This window comes from Ochotona princeps, chromosome 1, assembly GCF_030435755.1.
Source record: "Ochotona princeps isolate mOchPri1 chromosome 1, mOchPri1.hap1, whole genome shotgun sequence".
Classification (NCBI taxonomy): Eukaryota; Metazoa; Chordata; class Mammalia; order Lagomorpha; family Ochotonidae; genus Ochotona; species Ochotona princeps.
In genome coordinates, this window is record NC_080832.1 from 104,068,394 (window position 1) to 104,090,809 (window position 22,416).

The window sequence follows — 22,416 nt, forward strand, 5'->3', positions numbered from 1 at the left end:
ATTGAAAATGTAAAAATGCCTTTGTCAAAAAAGTCAACAAAAATTAAATCTTAAATCCTAATTGTTCAAGTGTGTAAGTAGCAATAGACAAGTGATCTTCCCTAAATCAAAGTTTAAAAAAACTGAGGTATTAGCAAGTGAATCTTGTCAGTATACAGAGAAATGACCTCTTACAGGACTCGTGACACTAGATCATCACTCTGAGTTGCCAAGAGGTGCAGATTACCATGACAGAGTACCCAGCTTGTTTGCACTCTAAGGGCCTAACTATGTCAAACAAAGGGCTACATTCTTAATTTTTTATATTTTGTTTTTATTTAAGAGTTTGCACACAGGCAGCACTTTAGAGTCAGGCTTTTTAAATTAAAGGCCAAAACTAAAAACGTTTTTGCAAATATGACAGTGGTCAATAATAATCATCTTAATAATTTAAACCCTCATCCCTCCTGTGGAGTTAGTCTTTAACACAGAATGTAGAAGAGCATCATTTAAAATAAACAGCCCTAGGACCACAGATGGTGGGTATATTTGTCAATGAAGATAAACATCAGTTTCAGCCTTGCAGAGTATGAAAACCAGCAACAAATCCTTTCTGTGACAGAGACGACACTTCAGAATTTTGACTTTAAAGTCTCTTTCTCCAGCAGCAGATCAGCGTATCTATGCTGAAGTTCCTTTTCTCTTTCCTGTTGTCGCTGAACATCTTCTTTTAGACACTGGAAGAGATCAGAACATTGAGTAATGATTTCATATGTAAGTACACTGAAAATCAAAAACACCTTGCAGTGTTTTGTCACCTTCTTAGGAGGTCACACACACAAAGAGAGAAACACAGAAGACACTGTCATTACAAAACCAGTACTGCAGCCACTCCCTGACTTGGTTATTTGATTTTTTTTAAAGATTTATTTATTTTTATTACAAAGTCAGATATACCGAGAGGAGGAGAGACAGAGAGGAAGATCTTCTGTCCAATGATTCACTCCCCAAGTGACCACAACAGCTGGTGCTGTGCTGATCCGAAGCCGGGAACCTGGAACCTCCTCCGGGTCTCCCACACGGGTACAGGGTCCCAAAGCTTTGAGCTGTCCTCGACTGCTTTCCTAGGCCACAAGCAGGGAGCTGGATGGGAAGTGAAGCTGCCGGGATTAGTACTGGTGCCCTTATGGGATCCCAGCACACTCAAGGCGAGGACTTTAGCCACTAGGCCACACCGCCGGGCCCGGTTATTTGATTTGAATCTTGTAAAATCTGTTCCACCCCAAATAAAAAAGTTCTTCTTATCAGTTCCCCACAGATACCCTTCCACAGACCCTGTTCACTCTCTAACAAGCATGGGATGTCCAGCACCCTAAACCTGGCCAAAGCAATTAATGTTGTAGAATGACTAACTTCATTCCCAGATTCCTAACATTACAATACAAGAAGACAGTTTATCTTCCACTGACAGAGCTACAAAAAAATGGAATGCAATTAAGCTTCAAAGGCACAAATTGCAAGGGTTAGTTACTCCATTCCAAAGTCGATCTAGACACCAAACAGAAAACTTGTACAGGGAATAAACTCGGTGTGTGTCAACCACTCGCTGCTCTACCCATCTACACACAGGCCATTCTAGATAGTCAAGAAGCTTTGGGCTATCACTGGATAAAACCTGCCAGGATCAACTTCAGAACTGGCCTGTACATCAGCAGGGGAAAAGGAAAGCTCCAGTAAGATTTGGCAAACAATGCTCTGATGAGGGAATACACAGGTACCTCTAATCTCCGGGGAATGGCAGAATCTTCGTGTTTCTTCAGTTCTTCAAAAGTGCGTAACTCCAAATGTGCCTGCTCAATTTGGTCCCACAAATCATTCAATTGTTTCATAAGCCCCATAGCACGTGACTGGTAACCCCCAAGCAAAATTTTCATCTTCTTTTCCATCTTTGCAGCTCTCTTGGCTTCTGTGGTCATGTGACCCCTGTTTATCTGAGAAGACACGGAAGGTCCCAATTAATACATTTGGAAAACACCAATTTAATGAAATGTAATGAAGACATTAAAATTTACAAGTTCATCAACTATTTTAACACACCAAAATATATATATGAAATATTAAAATACACAATGATGCAAAAATCATTGAAAATGACCAAAATCTGAGCTTCAAGCCTCACTCAGAATAACAATCTTTCTCTTAAAACCTACCCATGTCTCAAATTTCTCATGTTCATCAAAACTCAAAGAATATAAAAGCAGCTACCCTGTTTTTCAAGATTAAGTTCTATCTTCAAACAACACAGTATTAAAGCAAGCTTAATCCAGTTTAGCTAACTCTTTAAAGATTTATTTATTTTTTATTGGAAAGTCAAATATGCAGAAAAGAGGAGAGATGGAGGAGACGAAGATCTTCTGTCTGCTGATTCACTCCCCAAGTGGCCACAATGGCCAGAGCTGAGCCTATCTGAAGCCAGGAGCCAGGAGTCTCTTCTAGCTCTCCCACACAGGTGCAGAGTCCCAGGGCTTTGGACCGTCCTCGACTGCTTTCCCAGGCTACAGGCAGGCAGCTGGATGGGAAGTGGAGCTGCTGGGAATAGAACCAGCGCCCATATGGGATCCTGGCATCTGTGCAAGGTGAGGATTTTAGCCACTAGGCCACGCCGCTGGGCCCCAGTTTGGCTAACTCTTAACAGTGATATACACTTACAACTCCCACTTACTAAAACCTGTTGTCCTCTTGACAAACAGTATCATATTTAATCTTACATTCTCAAATTCATATTTCCATTCAACAAAAACTACTATTCACCTACATTTTATAGGTAAGGAAATTTAAGATGCAAAGAAGTAACTGGTCCCTAGGCCACACAACCACTAAGTGATGAAGTTACTCCACTGTGTCTCACCTCAAAGTCCACACATTAGGACACATCACCACCAACACACTGAGTGTCCTCTGTCTAAAATTATAAATCTGCCTGGAGAAATTCAAGCTGTAGGAGCGAATGGCTTATTGCCACCAGACAGCTCCCAGACACACACAAACAAGATGGAACAAATGGATCCACTCATCATTCTTTCCAACACAGACAATAACCTCTAACACAAAAATCTTACCTGATACCTGAGAAAACCTTGTACTTTCCTGTTTATATATTAAAATCCCTAATTCTTTTATTCTTAATAAGCAGTAAAGCGAAAGGAAAACAAGCATCTCCCAAAAATTTTTACAGCAGATAACAACACTGAACACAAACTGAATAAAACGTAACAGGCATTTCGTTTGGAGACTATCAAGCTAGTCGTAGCCACAGACTTTAAATGGAAGCCAATAATCACTTTTCTCTCGCATTCAGTCCTATTTGTAATGCTCTTCTGTTAATTATACAGAGATCCCAACTGTAAGCACCTTCCTCCCTTCACTCACAAATACAAAAAAAGACAAGAACCATGAGTGTGTGTGAGCGTGTGGCAACCTGTCAAGCCACATGTGCATGCCCATGGTTAGGGTGATGGTGTCTGGAAGGCTGGTTTCTTTTCGTCTTTATTTTTTCTATTTCTTTTAAATTCTCTACAAAGTACAGGTATTATTTTTAGAGAAACTCCTACAAATGTTATTTTTTGTAACGCATAGAAGAGAAACTGTCTCAAAAAGATTGGCCAGAGACCAATGGAAAACTGATGGTCCCCAGGAGATGAATCAGTGGAACCGTAAGTGTTTCCCTGGGTCATTACAATAGGGAGCTGTATGGGACTTATAAAAGTGTGATTGTTACTTTCAAGCTCAGTGAGCTTGAGAAGGTTACCAAGCTTAAGTAATTCCAAAATAAACACATTATCCTATGGTCTCTAATACCGTCTTCAGTTGAAGTCTGTTACTGGGGAGTTGGCAAACATCAAGAGCATCCCTTACTTACTCTTGCCTGAAGGCCCAGGATATTATCTTATGCCACTGGAAAAACAGGCTTAATACGCAAAGTAAAGAAAGTCAATGGCAGTTCGGCCTCATTTGGCAATGCAACCTCTACAAGTAAAGATGCAGGGCCCGGTGGCGTGGCCTAGCGGCTAAAGTTCTCGCCTTGAACGCACCAGGATCCCATATGGGCGCGGTTCTAATCCCCGTGGTCCCGCTTCCCATCCAGCTCCCTGCCTGTGGCCTGGGAATGCAGTCGAGGACGGCCCAAACCCTTGGGACTCTGCACCCATGTGGGAGACCTGGAAGAAGTTCCAAGCTCCTGGTTTTGGATCGGTGCAGCTCCAGCTGTTGCGGTCACTTGGGCAGTGAATCATTGGATGGAAGACCTTTCTCTCTGTATATCTGACTTTCCAATAAAAATAAAATAAATCTTTAAAAAATACTAATAAATAAATAAATAGTTAATTATCATCAGATAACACCCATGCAAAGCAAGCTAACCAGTGAGTGACAGCTTACCAAAAACCTTTCCAAGGACAGTAACACAATAACAAAGCAACTGACAACCCCTGACATCGACACGTGTTAAGGAATAAAACAGACTACAAGAGAAAGTCTATGCTGAGACATAACCATGAAAACAAAAAAATTCTACGATGAGACAGAATTATGAAAACACGATTGGACTAAGCAGATTCCTACAGTTGCTAGAGACAACTAAGAAACCTGTCACATTTTTTAAGGATCACAACGGAATACAGAATTTGGGAACAGGATTAATCCCCAGGCCTGCCAACGCCTCTCCTCCACAGCATCACTCTGAGAGGCCTGAAAGTAAAATGCACCACATTCTGCCCAGAATCATCTCACTAAATTCTCACTCTTTCGAACTACTGAGGACCTCTTCCTATGTAAAAATATCTGACTTTATAATGAAAATCACTGAGAAACTAGGATCTATTACACAGTCATTAGAATAGACCCTCAGGAAAACCAAAGGTGCTAAAAAGAGATTCCAAACACACTGAGAAAGACTTTGGCGTTATCTGTGTTCTTAAATTACTTTTATTTCCAAGAAAGTCAACATTACATAATATTTCTTGACTCCACACACTGTGCCAGTAAAATAGAGGGAGAAAAGTATTACTTTTGAACCCAGTTTCTACCTCTAAGGAAAGCCTTTCCATTTTATAGTGAACATGACAAAATCTACTTTCCAGCCAAACTTGCTCAGCATAGCAGCTTAGATACTATTTCAAATACTATTAAATTTAATGGCAGGACTAAATTCAGACTTCTCATTTTGCTTTTGTACCTACTGGAAATTATTTCACTCAAAATAATTATGTCTTCAGATGATTTCCTATTTCCACTTAAAGTGGAAACAAATTAGAGCACTTCAAATTCTATTTGCACCTCCCAATTACAGTAATGACTCATTTATCTGGCAATGTCAGAAAACAAGGTTCTCCACAGTCAGCATTCTGCAGATAACCAAAGCCCACAGAGCAGAGAGCTCATCTAACCCAGTCCCAGCTGTGCGTTCAAGGTCAAGAACAGTGTCCTGCCTCCAGCAGATGACCAGTGATACGCACTGAATGTGACAAGTAAACATGAAGCTCTTTTATTTCTAGCCATTCAGTGAAAAATTTCCTACAGTCTTACAATCATACTTCTTAAAGGAAAACATGAAAATGAACAGGAAATAGCTTTTCTCACTGATCGGGGTCTCACTACTGAACAGCAATCACTCTGCTCTCCCACAGTATGTCTGAAATGCCTTTAGGAGCTACTAAACCACAAGCTTTCCTGCCACCTTGTTAGGACATCCGCAACATGCTGTGCTTGCGGAACTATCCTCTTCTCATATTAGCAGCCACTTCTGTGTGCCATCATTGCCTATTGGAACACACAAAGGTTTGAAAGTTAATTCTGCTCCCAAAGCAGAACAGAACGCAGACTTGGTTACAATTCAAAAATCTTTCCCACTTACTTCTGATCTACAACTACATTATGATTTTATTTACTTAACAGACTGCTAGCACACACACAGTCCCTACCACATTTTACCCAAAATCGGAGATGGTTCTGCTAGTCTTGAATTAGTATTTCAAGGATTTTCAGTTAAGCGCTAAAGTTTCAAATATTAATCATGAATAATAGCTCCAAGACTACCTCTAAAATAAACCTCAGGGCATATTTTTTTAATCCATTGAAAAGACACCAGCCACGACAAAGCTGGATCTCATCTTGCTTGATAGGCTGTGATGGGGCCATAATTTAGACTCACTGTTCTAAAGTTCATGGCAGCAAAAGCCAAACACACTGGCAGTCACGGTGCACTGTGCTTGCACAGAACAGCATATCTCCCTGAGCCTAGGAGTGGAAAGGATAATTTCAGTATAGTGTTTAGTTTATACAATATAACTGGAGTTCCTTCCCCACAACAAACTTTGAATAATGTTTATAATTTAGCAATCAACTGAAATGATGAAAGAATTACCACAATTGAAATAAAATATTTATGTCTTTCAAACCAGTAAAACTGTGTCTTCTAAAGCGATGAGAAATCTAGTTCTGAATTAGGGATGGATACAAATAAAATGGGGGATTTGTTTGTTTGGGTCTCTGGGCTGCTTTTCTTCTTTTTAAAGATTTAATGAACTTTCATTTGAAATAAGGATACTTTTACTAAATTAAAGGATTTGATTAAGTATTCTTTAAAACTAACTAGCCGAGTAAACAATAAAGTTAAGTTATCCAGGAGTCAAAAAAAGAAAAATTACTTCAGACTGTTTCATGAATATTTTTCCAAAATCACCAATCCTTCAACAAAAATAGTTCAACGGAAGATTTCAGTTCCTGGTACTGAACTGAACAAAGAGAACCACATGTTTTTAATGGTTGCTCATAAACGACCCAAATAAATCTCCAAAAGAACAGCAGTGGTCCTTTCTGTATTTTTCCCTTCAAAACTCACAAGACCAATTCAATACAGAAATAAAAATTACTGTACTTTATGGCACCACTCACTTCATGACACATTTATTTGCTGTCATGAAAGTTAGTACTCCAACAAAGTAAATGAGATTTAGAGAAAAAAGTTTCTTTAAATTTTAAACAGCACAAAATGTTCTTACCATTTGGGGCAGAAAAAGTTTACCTACATCAAATGAGAAGATTTTCAAACTTAAGTGAGACCTAAGTATTTATATATAAATGTTACAAGAGAGCTTTCCAAACAGCTTTCCAATCAATTATGCTGCTGATCTTAGATCAGAATTACAGTGCTAACTACCACTTATAAGAAATGGAGCCTACACAACAGAAAATACAACTTAAAATTTAACCACTGAAGTTCTATTTTTGCCAACTTTAACTCAGAACCAAAACACAGAGCAATAGCACACCCTGCTGGAAGTTGATCATACAACTAAAGTAACCAGCAGCATTGAAATGCAAAAATTTTCCAAGAGGAGTAGTACTTCAGAAACATTCCATTTCCCACTAATTGCAAAGATGGAAAAAAAGAGAGACAAAAGAAGTTCATGCAATTAACCATTAGATGCCTACACTTGTAACCATAAAGGTCAAACAGACTCAAACTAACTTTCCTTTTTTTTCAAAAAAAGATTTTTTTTTTTAAATTGGAAAGGCAGATATAAACAGAAAGGAGGAAAGACAGAGGAAGATCTTCCGTCCACTGAATTATTCAAGTGGCCACAATGGCTGGAGCTGCACCGATCCGAAGCCAGGTGCCAGGAGCTTCTTCCGGGTCTACCACGCGGGAGCAGGGTCCCAAGGCTTTGGGCCACAAGCAGGGAGCTGGATGGGAAATGGGACTGCTGGGACATGAACCCGCACCCATATGGGATCCTGGCACGTGCAACGCAAAGACTTTAGCCACTAGGCTACTGTGCTGGGCCCCAGAGCAACTTTCAAACTAAGATACTGCTAGAGCAGAAACTGCGGTGCAGCAGGTTAAACTGGGGTTTGGAATACCTGCATCCCATAATCAGACTGCCTGGCATTGTGTCCCTCCTCCACTCCCAATCCACTCTCTAAGGCATGTAGGAAGTAGCAGACAATAACCCAAGTAACCCATCCACATAGGAGACCCAGGTAGAATTCCTGGCTCTTTGACTTCAGCCTTGCCCAGCCCCAGCCAACTGTGGACATTTGGGGAATGAACCAGCAAATGGAAGCTCTTTGTCACTGTGTCTTTCAAATAAATTAAAGAAGAAAAAAATACATTGCTTCTTCTTGCTCATTTCCATAACCACCTCAAGTGATTTTACCATTTCTATTTTAGCAAACTTTCAACTCTGTTCTCTGTAAACTGGTAACAACATAAAACAGAAAACTGAGACCACTTTTTGAACACAGCTGCCTGAAGTCCGTACTTCTCCTACCCATCTTATATCAGTCTCAGAAACTTCCCATACAAAGCCATTATTAAGAATTCACGGGCCCAGCGCGATAGCGTAGCGGTTAAAGTCCTCGCCTTGAATGCGCCAGAATCCATATGGGCACCTGTTCCAATCCCAGCAGCCCCGCTTCCTACCCAGCTCCCTGCCTGTGGCGTGGGAATGCAGTTGAGGACGGCCCAAAGCTTTGGGACCCTGCACCGTGTGGGAGACCCGGAGGAGGCTCCTGGCTCCTGGCTTTGGATTGGCTCACTCCAGCTGTTGTAGTCACTTGGGGAGTGAATCATTAGATGGAAGATCTTCCTCTCTGTGTTTCTTCCTCTCTGTGTTTCCTCCTCTCTGTATTATCCGTCTTTCCAATAAAAATAAATCTTTCAAAATAAATTTTAAAAATTAAAAATAAATAAAATAAAGAAGCCACAAGGCAGTCTGGTGGTCTGTGAACCTAGATTTACAAACCACTGACAAAATGCCTATACATATTCTGGAATTCAAGACATGCATACTAAATAAAGAAATCACATGCCATGAAACTGCTTCTTGTACGTGTCAACGTTTTCAGACACCGGAAATCACGGAAGCTACTGTTAAGGCAATGCAGCTGAGTTCTCTCTCCAATGCAATCATAAAACCAGATGAACGGTCAAGTGTCCAATTTTGTACAAGCGCCTTCTTGAGCATAACAAGAAAATTCTTTGGCACTGTCTCCTCATTCAAGAAAAACCCTTTCATTTTTGATCTACATTGTTCGGAGTGACTGGTGTTAATGTCTCAGCTGCTTGTGACTTGCAGCTGCAAGGTTCTGACTGACTGTGGACCAACCTGTAGGGCATTCTTCAGTCATGAAGACCAACAAGCTGAAAAACCAGTGAACAAAGATCAAACACCTCAGGGCAGTGTTCCCCAAGAATTAAAAGCCAGCACTTACCTTAGGTCTAGTTCTGTGCAGTTCTTGTAAGAGGCACTATTTGGTGCACAATTTCAAGCAGGGTACATTTAAACTGAAATTTTAAGAGTACTAACCTCAAGCCTCTTTTCAAGTGATTCGATTCTGTCCTTTTTGCTAGCTAGATTGGCCCGGGTGTAGCGGCTCTGCCCAGGAAGATACAAAACTTGGCTGTAGCATTCTTCCCACACCTGGTTGTAAGCCTCACTTGAGAGTTCTCCATGGCTCATGCCTTGTTTCACCACTTCCATCTCCTGCACCAGAACATCCTGGGCCTGTTCATAAGAATGATTCCAGTCAGTGAGCAGCAATACAAATACCTGCCATCACCAGAGAGCCTAAAATTGCTAGTTTTTGTTTCTCCTCCATACTTGAGTCAAAGACAAAAAGAGCTGGTTGGCTGGTTACTTTCTGGAAGGCAGGAACCATATAAAAGAAAAATGAATCACGAAGCCTGTAAGTTCATGCAGATTAATTTTAAAAGGTCAAGCAGCCATGTTTTCCCCAACAGTCAAAACATTCTTTGTTTTCAATTATTGTTTATTGTAATAGTAGCTACCATTTCTAAGGTAACTACTACGTGCCAGGAATGCACATTATCCCAAAATAGCCAACATCAACCTCACTGTAAAGCTGCTGAAGTTGAGGCTCAGATTAAATGGCTTGTTCGAGGCCACATGGTTAGCGAGCAGGAGAGGCAGGACCCCAGCTGGACGACAGCAAGGCTTGGCTATGCTCCTTCCAATCTCCCATCCCACCTGACACTCAGGGTGTGAAGGGAAACCAGGCAGCTTTCAAACACCTTTTTCCTCATCCTGAAGAAATGCTTCTGACACAGTCAGAGAATGAGACTGAAGGCACAAATCATATAATGGTTCACAAATCACCTTTAGTTCGCTACCAAATAAAAGATTCAGGATGGCAGAACAACAGGCATGGACTTGCACAGACCTGACTTCCAATCATAACTGTATCATTTAGATGAATGCCTGAACCTGATTAATTTCTGTTAGCCTGTTTCATCTGTAAAATGAATGTAGATAATACCTACAGTTATGGATAAACTGTAGAGAGCCTAGCTCCACCTGAGCAGTGTGAACCTCTGTGAGCAGGCAGTATGAACCCTTTCTAACCCTACACGTCATGGATCACGAAAAACTGGCAACCACCTTTTGTGCATTACGGAAGGCTTTTAATTTTTTGCTAAAACTGGAAGAGGAAAATACTATCAAAATGCAGAAAATTAAGACAAATGACCAGCAAACCAAAAACACTTTTTTAACTTAATAATCACGTATAGAAGAGAATGAATGCATCAAGCAATATCTTCTAAAAGGAAATAGTAGAAACCAGCTCATTTTAATGTACTTACTAAAAATTTAACACTTTATTAAAAGAAATGAATTTCACTCAAACAATTCACAGCATAAGCTCAGGCAGTCTAGGAGATCAGAGCTTATCTTTCAAATGTTCATAATGAATCTGCAAAGTAAACAGCTACCCCCATTTTATTTAACAGCAAGAACATCTATTATAAGCATACAAAATAGAAGACAATATCTAAACTACTTAGTTTCAAATAATTCAAAAAAATACTTAGAATACTTCCCAAACTGCGTTAGAGTGTCTCCCAATAGAGCCTCCGAAGCAGCAGTGGGTGTGACCCTCATTTCAAATCTCATTTGTATAATCAATTGAGGAAAACTTGTTTCCTAAATTCCTTTTCTCATATTTTCACTCTAAAACGAGAAAACTACAGGCAATAATTTTGTAGCCCGATTATCAGCCACAAGCGATTAAAGGTACTTCCCACAGAGCAGGCACTTCACAGATGTCAGTTTCTCTACTGCAAAAAACTAACTAGGTTCCTCAAAATTCAGGGGCAAAATGTTCAAATGTAAACTGAAACCCTCCTTCCCCTCTGCACTGTCTAAGGATTCTGTGAGGTAGTACTGCTCAGGCAATGAGGAAAACAAATGATGAGAAACTGAGAGGGGGCAGAGAGGAAAACTGCTCAGGAGAAGAAAGGGAAGAAGTCTGGTTTTCTCCCAAGTTTGAAACAGCCCATTCCAAATCAATGGGTCTAACACTGCCCCTCAGGGCTAAGGGCTGAAGAAAAAAAACTTTTAATGTAATTGCTTCTTTCTGGAAGCAGTTTGGAGGTCAGGAAGTTCAAGATCAAAGGTGTCTGTCTAGAAGGGGCCTACTCCTTGTTCCCTAACATGGGGGAGGGCGTCAGTGAGAGGGTGGGCATGAGAAGAAATCACTCTCAAGTCACTTACTCCCAAGATGAGGCATTAACCTGCACCTGAGGGCAAAGCCCCTGAGTGAATCATTTCCTAAATGCCTGCATCTTAACCCTGCCACAATGGTTGGAGGGGACACTCCAACCACAGTGGACAACTGTGGAACTGACTATATTTCTTTCAACCAGTGTAAAGATTTCCAGCACATAATCATAGCTTTTTGCTCTGTCCCAGCAGAAAAAGGAAAGTGCATACAGAAGAGATAAACCTTAAGAAAGCGTTCATTTCTTTATGCAACAAAACAAGTTGTGGGATAGATATATTTAGCACAAATTATTTCCCTTTTCTAAATGAGTGAAAACTTAAATTTACAAATCAACTGACATATAAAGGAATGCCAATTAAACTCACAGGAGACCTCTCACAGGAAACTACAGGTCAGAAGAGAATGGAGTGATATATTCCAGATTCTAAAAGTAAAAAACTGTCAGCCCAGGATAACGTACCCAGCAAAACTTTGTGAAAATGAAGTAAAATTTTTCCACAGTAAAGAAAAGTTAAAACAATATGCCACTTCCAAACCTGCCCTACAATTGATACTTAAACATGTTCTCTTGATAGAGAAGAGGAATAGCACCAAACAAAACGAAAGGCAAATGTGAAGAACATTCCAGTAAAATGACAGAAGACTCAATCAATGAACAAACCATTGCTAAAATGATAGGACCAAATTACCACCCATTCACATTAACCCTGAATATCATCAATCAAATGTCATAGATTAGTACACTGCATTAAAAAATAAAACCCGGGCCCGGCGGCGTGGCCTAGCAGCTAAAGTCCTCGCCTTGAACGCGCTGGGATCCCATTCGGGCGCCGGTTCTAATCCCGGCAGCTCCACTTCCCATCCAGCTCCCTGCTTGTGGCCTGGGAAAGCAGTTGAGGACGGCCCAATGCACTGGGACACTGCACCCACGTGGGAGACCAGGAAGAGGTTCCTGGTTCCCGTCCTTGGATCGGCATGCACCGGCCTGTTGCGGCTCACTTGGGGAGTGAATCATCGGACGGAAGATCTTCCTCTCTGTCTCTCCTCCTCTCTGTATATCTGACTTTGTAATAAAAATAAATCTTTAAAAAAATAAATAAATAAAAATAAAACTAAAACCCATCTATTTATTGCCTACAGGAGACACCTTTCACCAAAGATCACCGGAAACTTTATCTCATGGATTTTGACTTTTTTTTGTTTTAGTTTCATCTCTTCAAAACACTTTCTTCTGGGGCCCGGCGGCGAGGCCTAGCAGCTAAAGTCCTCGCCTTGAACGCACCGGGATCCCATATGGGCGCCGGTTCTAATCCCGGCAGCTCCACTTCCCATCCAGCTCCCTGCTTGTGGCCTGGGAAAGCAGTTGAGGACGGCCCAAAGCTTTGGGACCCTGCACCGTGTGGGAGACCTGAAAGAGGTTCCTGGTTCCCGGCATTGGATTGGCGCACACCGGCCCATTGTGGCTCACTTGGGGAGTGAAACATTGGATGGAAGATAATCCTCTCTGTCTCTCCTCCTCTCTGCATATCCGACTTTCCAATAATAATAAATCTTAAAAAAAAAAAAAAAACTTTCTTCTGATTAAATTCTTCAGTGACTCATAGATCATACAGTAGCATCATTTTCTTCAAGAAGGTTCTTGATTTTCTTTTTCATTTCTTCAGTGTCACATTAGTCATTCAGTAGCATGTTATTTAACTTCATGGTATTGTTAATTTCTTTTTTGTTCCTTCCTGCTGTTGATTTTGTATTGTGGCTTTTCATTTAAGAGGATGTATAGTAACTGTGTAATGGAGACTATCACATCCAGATGTGAGAATACAATGCAGTATGCATTTCTATTTTCAAAGATGGACTCTCAATGAAACTGTTAACTATATCTTGACAACAGAATGCTGGACTCTCTGCCATTGTCCATGCCCGCAATGATGGACTGTGTATGAAGAACTATACTATAGTAATAATACAGGGAAAATCAGTGAGGGGAGAGGGAATTGGGGAGGGGATAAGGGAAATTCCAGGACCTATGGAAATGTATCATAAAATGATAATAATAAAAAGAAACAAAATTTTAAAAAAACCTTAAATTTACAAATACCTTTAATTCAGACAGTCCTCACTTGGCAATGGTTCAACTCTTTAGCTTTACAATGGTACAAAAGCCAACAGGAACCCAGTGGATATTCCACTTCACATTTTTCTTTTTTTCATCTTTTCCTGGGCTAAAGACATGCATTATAACCTCACAATGCTGAATACAGCAAAAGCTGGAGCACCCAGTTAGCCGTGTGATCAGTACTTAACTACCCAGTAATCCACAGCAAACTGCATTGCTAAGTTGTCACGTTCAGCATTTCCGACTTAACATTACTTCCGACTTACAGTGAGCTGATTAGGACATAACCCCAGTATACCTTAAGGAGTACCTAAATATCAATGACCTTTAATATTAGTCTAAATAATTGAGAAAGTGAGCTCTATGTATTAAAGGCATTATATTCTATTCAGAGACAGCAGAGATGAACAGAGAATGGCAACTGTAGCAAACGTCAATCAAGCCAAACACTCAGGAAACAACACCCTGCCACCATTGTACTTGTTTACCTGATCAATGTTCATTGCTGAGCATGAGGGAAGGGGCACTTAAAGCATGTTCTTCTCCTAACACTATGAGCACGTAGCTCCTAAAACCATATGTTTCGACTGTATATAATTTATATCAGTGTGGCAAATTACGTACGTATCTGTTCATGATACACAGCATCTAAACAAACATTTAAATCTCCTGGAAGAAATATTCCTGCTCCACATACCTTTTTCAGCTCTTCTTTGGAGAACTTTTCATAAGGATTATGTTCCAGATAGGTAATGTGCTCTGAATTATTAGTACCAAATCCTACAGTTTTGCCTTTTTTATTCCCAGATGGTTCATAAGGGTGATGGAGAAGATCATAATGGAGCATTGTAATCATTTCTTTTTTGATTAGTTCTTCGCTTTTCTGTAAGTCTGTCAGAGGTGGTTCTACATTTAAGGGTCTTAAAATAGTTTCATTTACCTAAAATTGTAAAACAAGTACAATTACCAAACACATTACTCCAAACTGTTATTGCCAGCTGCAACATGAATAAATCTGCAAGATTCACATTTTCAGAAACAACCTATTTTTCCTTTGCAATTCTTACTGGTAACAGTAAACATTTAAATTTCTTTACTTTCCTAGGACCAATATGATAGCCTAGTGGCTAAATCCTCACCTTGCAACTGCCAGGATCCCATGCAGGGGCTGATTTGGGTCCCCGCTGCTCAACTTCCCATCTAGCTCCCTGCTTGTAGCCTAGGAAAGCAGCAGAAGATGGCCCAAAGCCTTGGGACCCTACACCAACGAGGGAGACTCAGAAGAAGCTCCTGGCTTCACATCAGCTTAGCTCTGCCACTGTGGTCACCTGGGGAGTGAACCAGCAGACAGAAGAGCTTTCTGTCTCTCCTTCCACTTGCATATCTGACTTTCAAATAAAAACAAATAACCCTTTACAAAAATTTACTTTTCCAAAATGTATTTGAGATCAAGACAAAGGGGAGAGGAGGGGAGAAGGAAGAATGCTAGAGAAAGAGACAGTTCCACCTCTGTCTTATGATTCACTCTTCAAATGCCCATGATAGCAGGGAGTGGGCTGGCACAAAGCCGAACTGGGAACTCAATTCAGGTCTTCCACATTAGCGGGTCTCATGAATGGCAGAAACCCAACTGCTTAAGCTATCACCACTGCCTCCCAGAGTCTGTATTAGGTATCAAACCCATGTTCCCCAAAACAGGACAGACATCTTAACCACTAGGCTAAATGCTCCCTACTCCCACTCCCAGTGCTGCATTTTAAAGAATGGAAGATGAAATTCTGTTTCATAAAAATATCAATCCTATAAAGAGAAATTTAAAACTTCCTAAGCCAGAAATGCTAGCACTTACTTCTGATGGTCTTGGCAGATCTTTCTGGACAGCTTTGTGCATTCGCTTCATTTCTTTTGCACGCTCTGCATCTCGAATGGCCTAAAAAGTGATTTTTATATCCATTACTGCAGCTATACAACAGTTAACACTTCTCAATAAAGCTGAAGATGCTCCAGTCTGTAGGATCAGACACATTCAAGAGCTAATACTGTGGAAATCTGTTTAATTTTATAGGAAGATAAAGTTAAGCAACAGAAACTACTCATTCTCATAAAAACTAGGAACCTTCAATGTCTACCAAAGCATTCTCCAAATTTACATGGCTGCATCCACCAAATAAACTCTTATCTAAATACGAATCCTAAATTTAAGATTCCCTCAATACAACTTTTCTCTTTCACCAAAAGCTATTGACTTTCAATTCAAAGCTAGACAATGTTTCCTGATCTTTCAATTACAAACATGGTAACACAATAAAATTTCATGCCATTTCTAGAATAAATGTAATTCTCACTGACAGTTCTCATTCTAATCCCCTGAACTTATAAGGATTTACTGAAAGAAATCACAGAATCTCAGCTGTACTTCAGGAGCCACCTCTCACCAGCCGTATCAGCTCGGAGAGCTAAATCCTCTGACGGTTTCCTAAGTGCTAAAGTGGGGTTACTATCTCCCTAATTTACACTGCTTAGGCTATTACAAGCAAATGAAGATGTAACTAACTGTAAGATATATTAAACTATTCTGACACCCTTTGTAACTTCCAAATCCGTTCTTTATTAGTTTGCACAGGTTTAAAATCATGTACTCAACCAACCCAAGATGTGAGTCACTCACTGATTTTTTGGATACTTCAAGATATTAAAAAAAAAAAAAAAACTTTAAGTAGAAGACCCTGTTCTTCATTTGTGAAGCCAGCAGAGCCTTCAGCCCAACTCACACTTCCTCCCAGGAGTTACCCACCTGCTTTCGGGCATCCACATCAGCAGCATCTTCAATATAAGCATCGTCTACTTCCCGCTCCTCCAGCTCCTTCTCAGCATTTTCTGGTAGAACAATTTCAAAATCATTCTTAGGGGCAGGAAGGCCCAACAACCCTAAACGGAGATGCTCACGAGATTCTCTTTCCTGTAGAAAAAAAATTGGTTCCCCTCAATTCATGCGTTACACATTTAACAACATTTTATCAGACTTCCTTAAAACAAAAAAAAGCCTAACATTAATTCTAGAAAATGATCCTTACTGTCAGAACTGAGACAAGTATTTTGGTTCTTTTCTACCGTCCTTTCTTTTCTACCTTAACCACAAGTTTGACCTACAGGGCAGCAATATGGCCTGGCAGTTAAGAACCCAGTTAGGGGGCCCGGCGGCGTGGCCTAGCAGCTAAAGTTCTCGCCTTGAAAGCCCCGGGATCCCATATGGGTGCCGGTTCTAATCCCAGCAGCTCTACTTCCCATCCAGCTCCCTGCTTTTGGCCTGGGAAAGCAGTTGAGGACAGCCCAATGCTTTGGGACCCTGCACCCATGTGGGAGACCTGGAAGAGGTCCCTGGTTCCCGGCATCGGATCGGCACGCACAGGCCCGTTGCGGCTCACTTGGGGAGTGAATCATCGGACGGAAGATCTTCCTCTCTGTCTCTCCTCCTCTCTGTATATCTGACTTTGTAACAAAATAAATAAATCTTTAAAAAAAAAAAAGAACCCAGTTAGGATGCCCACATCCTACATCGGATCATGAGGGCCTCATTCCCAAATCTCACTCCTAATTCCAGCTTCCTGCCAACATGGACCCTGGGAGGCAGCAACAAAAGCTCAAGTAATCAGGTTCCTGATATCTACATGGAGACTTAGACTGAATTCCTAGCTCCCTGTCATCAATAAGAATGTGAGCAATAAACTAGCAAATGGGAGTATGCGCTCTCTCTCTTTGCCTCTAAAATGTAAAACCAAAACAATAAACGTTGATTTGTGATCAATGCAGATACTTATGAATATTCTAACAGAAGGTATGAAAACAATCTCTGTAGGCACAGGGGAAAAATTAGAATTATCATTTGAAGAAACGCATTTCTTTGTTCTTAACATTTATTTATTTATTTGAAATTCAGAGTTACAGAGACAGAAGGAGACCAAGAGAAAGATCCTCCATCTACTGGTTCACTCCTCAGATGACTAGAATGGCCAGAGCTGGGCCAAGCAAAGCCAGAAGCTTCATCTAGGTCTCCCCTGTGACAGGCAGGGACCCAAGCACTTGGCCCACCTTTCACTGCTTTTCCTAGGCCATTAGATGGGAACTGGGTTAGCGATGGAACAACTAAGACACAAACCAGTGCATATTTGGGATGCCAACAACACAGATGGTGGTTTTATTCACTATACCATGATGTAGGCCACTTGAAGAACTAATTTTTTACAATGAAATTTAATAACAAATTAAAAAAAAACAAGTTGAAAAATGCATCCGCCCTTGGAATAATAAAACCTAGCCTGAAAGATGCCTGAATCTGTGTGTCTGTTTTTAACAGAAATTTAATGCATAGCTAGCTCCAGGCTTCAAATCATTCAACTCTGGCTACTGCAGCTATCTTACTAGTAAACCAAGGATGGAGACCTGTCTTTCCTTCTCTCTGTAAATCTGCTTTTCAAAGAAAAATAAATAAATATTAAAAAGAACAAAAGGAAGAAGGCAAAGAAGGAATGAGGGAGGGGATGGAGGGAAGGAAAGGAGGGCAGGAGGAAGAAAAAGTTCACATATTCCAGAGAACTATCTGGTTCCCCAGTATTCCCCAGTACATTGTGGCTCACCTTTCTAGCCCCATCACTTGCTACTCCTTACCTGTGTGCTAGACGTGAGGCTCAGAGGAGCTGCTATGCACAAACACAATTTATGATTCAAGGCTGTGGCCTCCATCTGGCACTACTCTCATCTTCCTTCTGAACATACCTTCTCAGTGAAGGCTTTCCTGACACCAAGAAATGTGACCACTACTTTCTTTCACTAGCCTCAGGCATGTTGGTCCTATAAAAAAGGCTTATGTTCCTCTAGTATCACAATTCCTTTTCATTTAGTTTCACATTATTCATCTTCTCATGATATAAGCTACTTCAGACAAAGCACAGGGCACAGAATTGAGGCAAAATGGGTTAAGCCACTACCTGTGGCTTATGTATGATGACAGTTTGAGTCCTGGCTACTCCACTTCCAATCCAGCACCCTGCTAATGCACGGGGAAAGCAGAAGACGGCCAGTTGAGGTTCCTGGCAACAGCCTGGCCCAGCCAAGGCTATTATGGGCATTCCCTGTGTCGGTGGATACAAGCTGTCTCCCTTTCTCAGTTGCTCTTTTAAGCAGATGAAAGAAAAATCTTTTTATAAATTATAAATTAACCAAATCTGTACATGAAACTAGATCTCTCATGGTATCAGATAACGAGCAATTATGAAGAAAGGCAGTAACATGAGCATAAGCAAAAACTGTAATTTTTTAATGTGCTCTCTATATCACCTTGCAAAATATACACAAGAAAAATTATACTGAAATCAACAAACCAATTTAACTTAAAATCTAAGTTGTCTTTTTTTTTAAAGGGGCTTATTTATTTGTATCAGAAAGGCAGATTTATTAAGAAAACAGAAAGATCTTTCATCCACTGGTTCATTCTCCAAAGGGCCACAATGGCTGGAGCTAAGCCAATACAAACCCAGGAGCCAGGAGCCTCTTCTGGGTCTCCTAGCAGGTGCAGGGTCCCAAGGTCTGGAGCCATCCTGCACTGCTTTCCCAGGCCATAAGCAGTGAGTTGGATGGAAAGAACAGTGGGACACGAACTGGCACCCATATGGGATGCTAGTGCTTGCAGGTGGCGAATTAGTGACTTGAGCCATTGTGTCGGCTCCAGATCTGGGCTGTCTCAACAGAGGAACTGAAAGCTCAAAATCTATGAATTACTTAATACTAAAAACTTGTGTGTAGACATAGAAAAATATTAGAATAAATTTATCATTCAACAGAGAACTATTAATTAATAAACGATTAAAAGGTAAAATCCTAAAGATTCCAAGAGCATTATTTTTACCACCAATGTTCCCAAATACATAAAGAATAAGAAAAAGTTGGCTCCGAACTTGAACTGTGGTTATGCAACAAGGTGGAGGAATCCACCATGGTGGGAGGGTTTGGGGAGGGGTGGGGAGAATCCAAGTACCTATGAAACTGTGTCACATAATACAATGTAATTAATGAATTAAAAATAATAAATAAATAAAAAAAAAGAAAAGAAAAAAAAAAGAAAAAGTTGGCTGATGAGCCCAAAGGTTTCACTTTCTCACCAAGTCTTGTAATCACTGTTCTTTTACAGTACCAACAGCTATACAGCTTCTTAAGGTATAGGCGATACACAGTAATGCAGGAAATTTTTAATTTGGCACACAAGAGATTTTTTCAGTGTATTAATAGGGAATTATTATTTACCATCTGCTTCACATAAGAAGGGTCGCTGTAGTCAGCCATTCCATCCTCTGGGTTAATGTTCAACTTGTCTCGAAGAGGGGTTCTCCCAGGGGTGGAATTAACAACAGGTTTGGGAGTTGTTCCACTCCGGGGAGTCAGTCCTTCAGCTCCGTTAGAAGGAGTCCTAGAAAAGCAAAACTCCCAATTAATAAAAAGATCATTTATATTTACATTGTGCTTTCCAATGTTTTTCATAAAAGCTACTTTACAGGGGATGCAGAAAAAATAAAGACTGCTGAAATTCTACCTTGTTTTTAAGTCTACTGCAGCTGGTATAAAATTTACAAGCAGTATTTTACAGTACTGCCCTGGTTTTTTTCTGACTTCTAGTTATCACATCTGACATTGGCTCATCATCCTAATCTAGACTCACCAAACTTACTTCTTGTCACATTACTGAGGCTAAAAACATGCACAAGGTAAGAAGGCCAGCAGCACATTCAGTGGCCCCAGATGACTTGTTCTGGATTCTGTATCTTCATTTTAACATTTGTCTCCGCCCTCCCTATTACAATGCTTCCACACCACTATCATCGGTGCATACATTAAACAGTTCACCCCTTTACATTTTGCTTGGACAGCAAATATCACACTTTATAAGCACATCTAAATATATGCAAGCTTAAAGTGAAGGCTAAGAGACTCCCCTAGTAATAAAGCCCATAGACTTGCAGCCACTTACAACTACTCAAAGCCGTTTTTTTTGGTCATTGTTTACTTCCTGCCTCTTGGCTGCACTCCAGACTGGTGGTGCTACCAGATGGCTGATCTGGAATAGGTGAGGTGTTGCCATATAAGATATGGTACCTGCCCCAAGGAGCTTACACTCTAGCTGAGAGACAAGACATAACAGGAAAAGAGGAATTAGGTTTTCTTCCAAGCCTCCCAAGAACTGTTAAAATGTTGGTAAGGATTGGCTGCCTATCCCTTTCATTCTGCTGTCATGTATAGCTTTTATAGTCTGAACAGCTTGGGAGACTCAACAACCAGTGGGAGGATAAATCCTAACAATTAAACACCAAATATTTCCGGCCTTTAAAAATTTAAATTCCATTTTAATACAACTTGCTTCTACTATACTTGTCAGAAATTTTTAAAAAACAATAGCTTAAAACAAAAAGACTTCAAATAAGCACTGAAATTTGAATTGCTGATGTGCATGTGGAAGTGTTCATGAAATAATACCTGCAAATTACTTTAAAATTCCTTAGAAAATAAGATGGACTGATGGATAAGTAAATGATAAAGCAAACATAATAAAATTTTAACAATTACAAAAGCTAGATAGGGAGTCTATGGATGTTCACTTTACCATTCTTTCAGTTTCTCTTTCAAATTTCCCATAAAAAGGGCCCGGCGGTGTTGCCTAGCAGATAAAGTCCTCGCCTTCAACGCCCCGGGATCCCATATGGGCGCCAGTTCTAATCCCGGCAGCTCCACTTCCCATCCAGCTCCCTGCTTGTGGCCTGGGAAAGCAGTCGAGGACGGCCCAAAGCCTTGGGACCCTGCACCCGTGTGGGAGACCCAGAAGAGGTTCCTGGTTCCCGGCTTCGGATCGGCACAGCACCGGCCCGCTGAGGCTCACTTGGGGAGTGAATCATCCGACGGAAGATCTTCCTCTGTCTCTCCTCCTCTCTGTATATCTGACTTTGTAATGAACTGAATAAATCTTTAAAAAAAAAAATTTCCCATAAAAAAATGTTGCGGGATGCAAGAGTAACACATAAGTAAAATTAATTCAACAAGCTGATACTAAACATGAATCCATTTTCTCTTTAAAAATCAAATATGAGGGCCTGGCACAATAACCTAGTAGCTAAAGTTCTCATCTTGCATGCACTGGGACCCCAGACAGGTGCCCATTTGTATCCTGACTGCTTCATTTCCCTTCCAGCTCCCTGCTTGTATCCTGGGAAAGCAGCTGAGGATAACCCTTGGGACCCTAGGAGAACTAGAAGAAACTATTAACTCTTGGTTTCAGAACGGCTCATCTCAGGCCTTTGCAGCTACTTGAGGAGTGAACCAACAGATGGAAAATCTTTCTCTCTGCATCCCCTTCTGTCTGTAAACCTGACTTTCCAGTAATAAACAATTTTTAAAAAAATCAATTATGAAGGAACCAGCATGATGGCTCAACTGGCTAATCCTCCCCCTTTTAGCGCCAGCATGCCACAGGTGGCCAGTTTGTGTTTCAGCGGCTTCACTTCCCATCCAGCTCCCTGCCTGTGGCCTGGGAAAGCAGCAAAGATGGCCAAAAACCTTGGCACCCTGTAGAGAAGAACAGGAAGAAGCTCCTGGCTTCGGATCGGCTCAGCTCCATCCACTGAGGCCATTTGGGGAGTGAACTAGCAAACAGAAGATCATTCCTTGTCTCTTCTTCTGGTTGTAAACCTGCCCTTTCA

At 40.8% G+C, this 22,416-nt stretch overlaps 1 protein-coding gene across 2 annotated transcripts in view; it reads right to left on the reverse strand.

Moving 5' to 3' along the window:
• Positions 1 to 289: 289 nt before the first annotated feature.
• CDC5L (cell division cycle 5 like) overlaps positions 290 to 22,416 on the reverse strand; it is a 50,518-nt gene continuing 28,391 nt past the window's right edge. For both annotated transcript variants that reach the window (XM_058662367.1, XM_058662372.1), the window contains 7 exons: positions 19,976 to 20,138; positions 16,473 to 16,637; positions 15,528 to 15,608; positions 14,376 to 14,618; positions 9,348 to 9,545; positions 1,758 to 1,970; positions 290 to 716 (listed from right to left, as the gene is read on the reverse strand). In XM_058662367.1, coding sequence (XP_058518350.1) covers positions 612 to 716; positions 1,758 to 1,970; positions 9,348 to 9,545; positions 14,376 to 14,618; positions 15,528 to 15,608; positions 16,473 to 16,637; positions 19,976 to 20,138 — 1,168 coding nt within the window. In that variant the 3' untranslated portion in view covers positions 290 to 611. The remainder of the gene's footprint in view (positions 717 to 1,757; positions 1,971 to 9,347; positions 9,546 to 14,375; positions 14,619 to 15,527; positions 15,609 to 16,472; positions 16,638 to 19,975; positions 20,139 to 22,416) is intronic.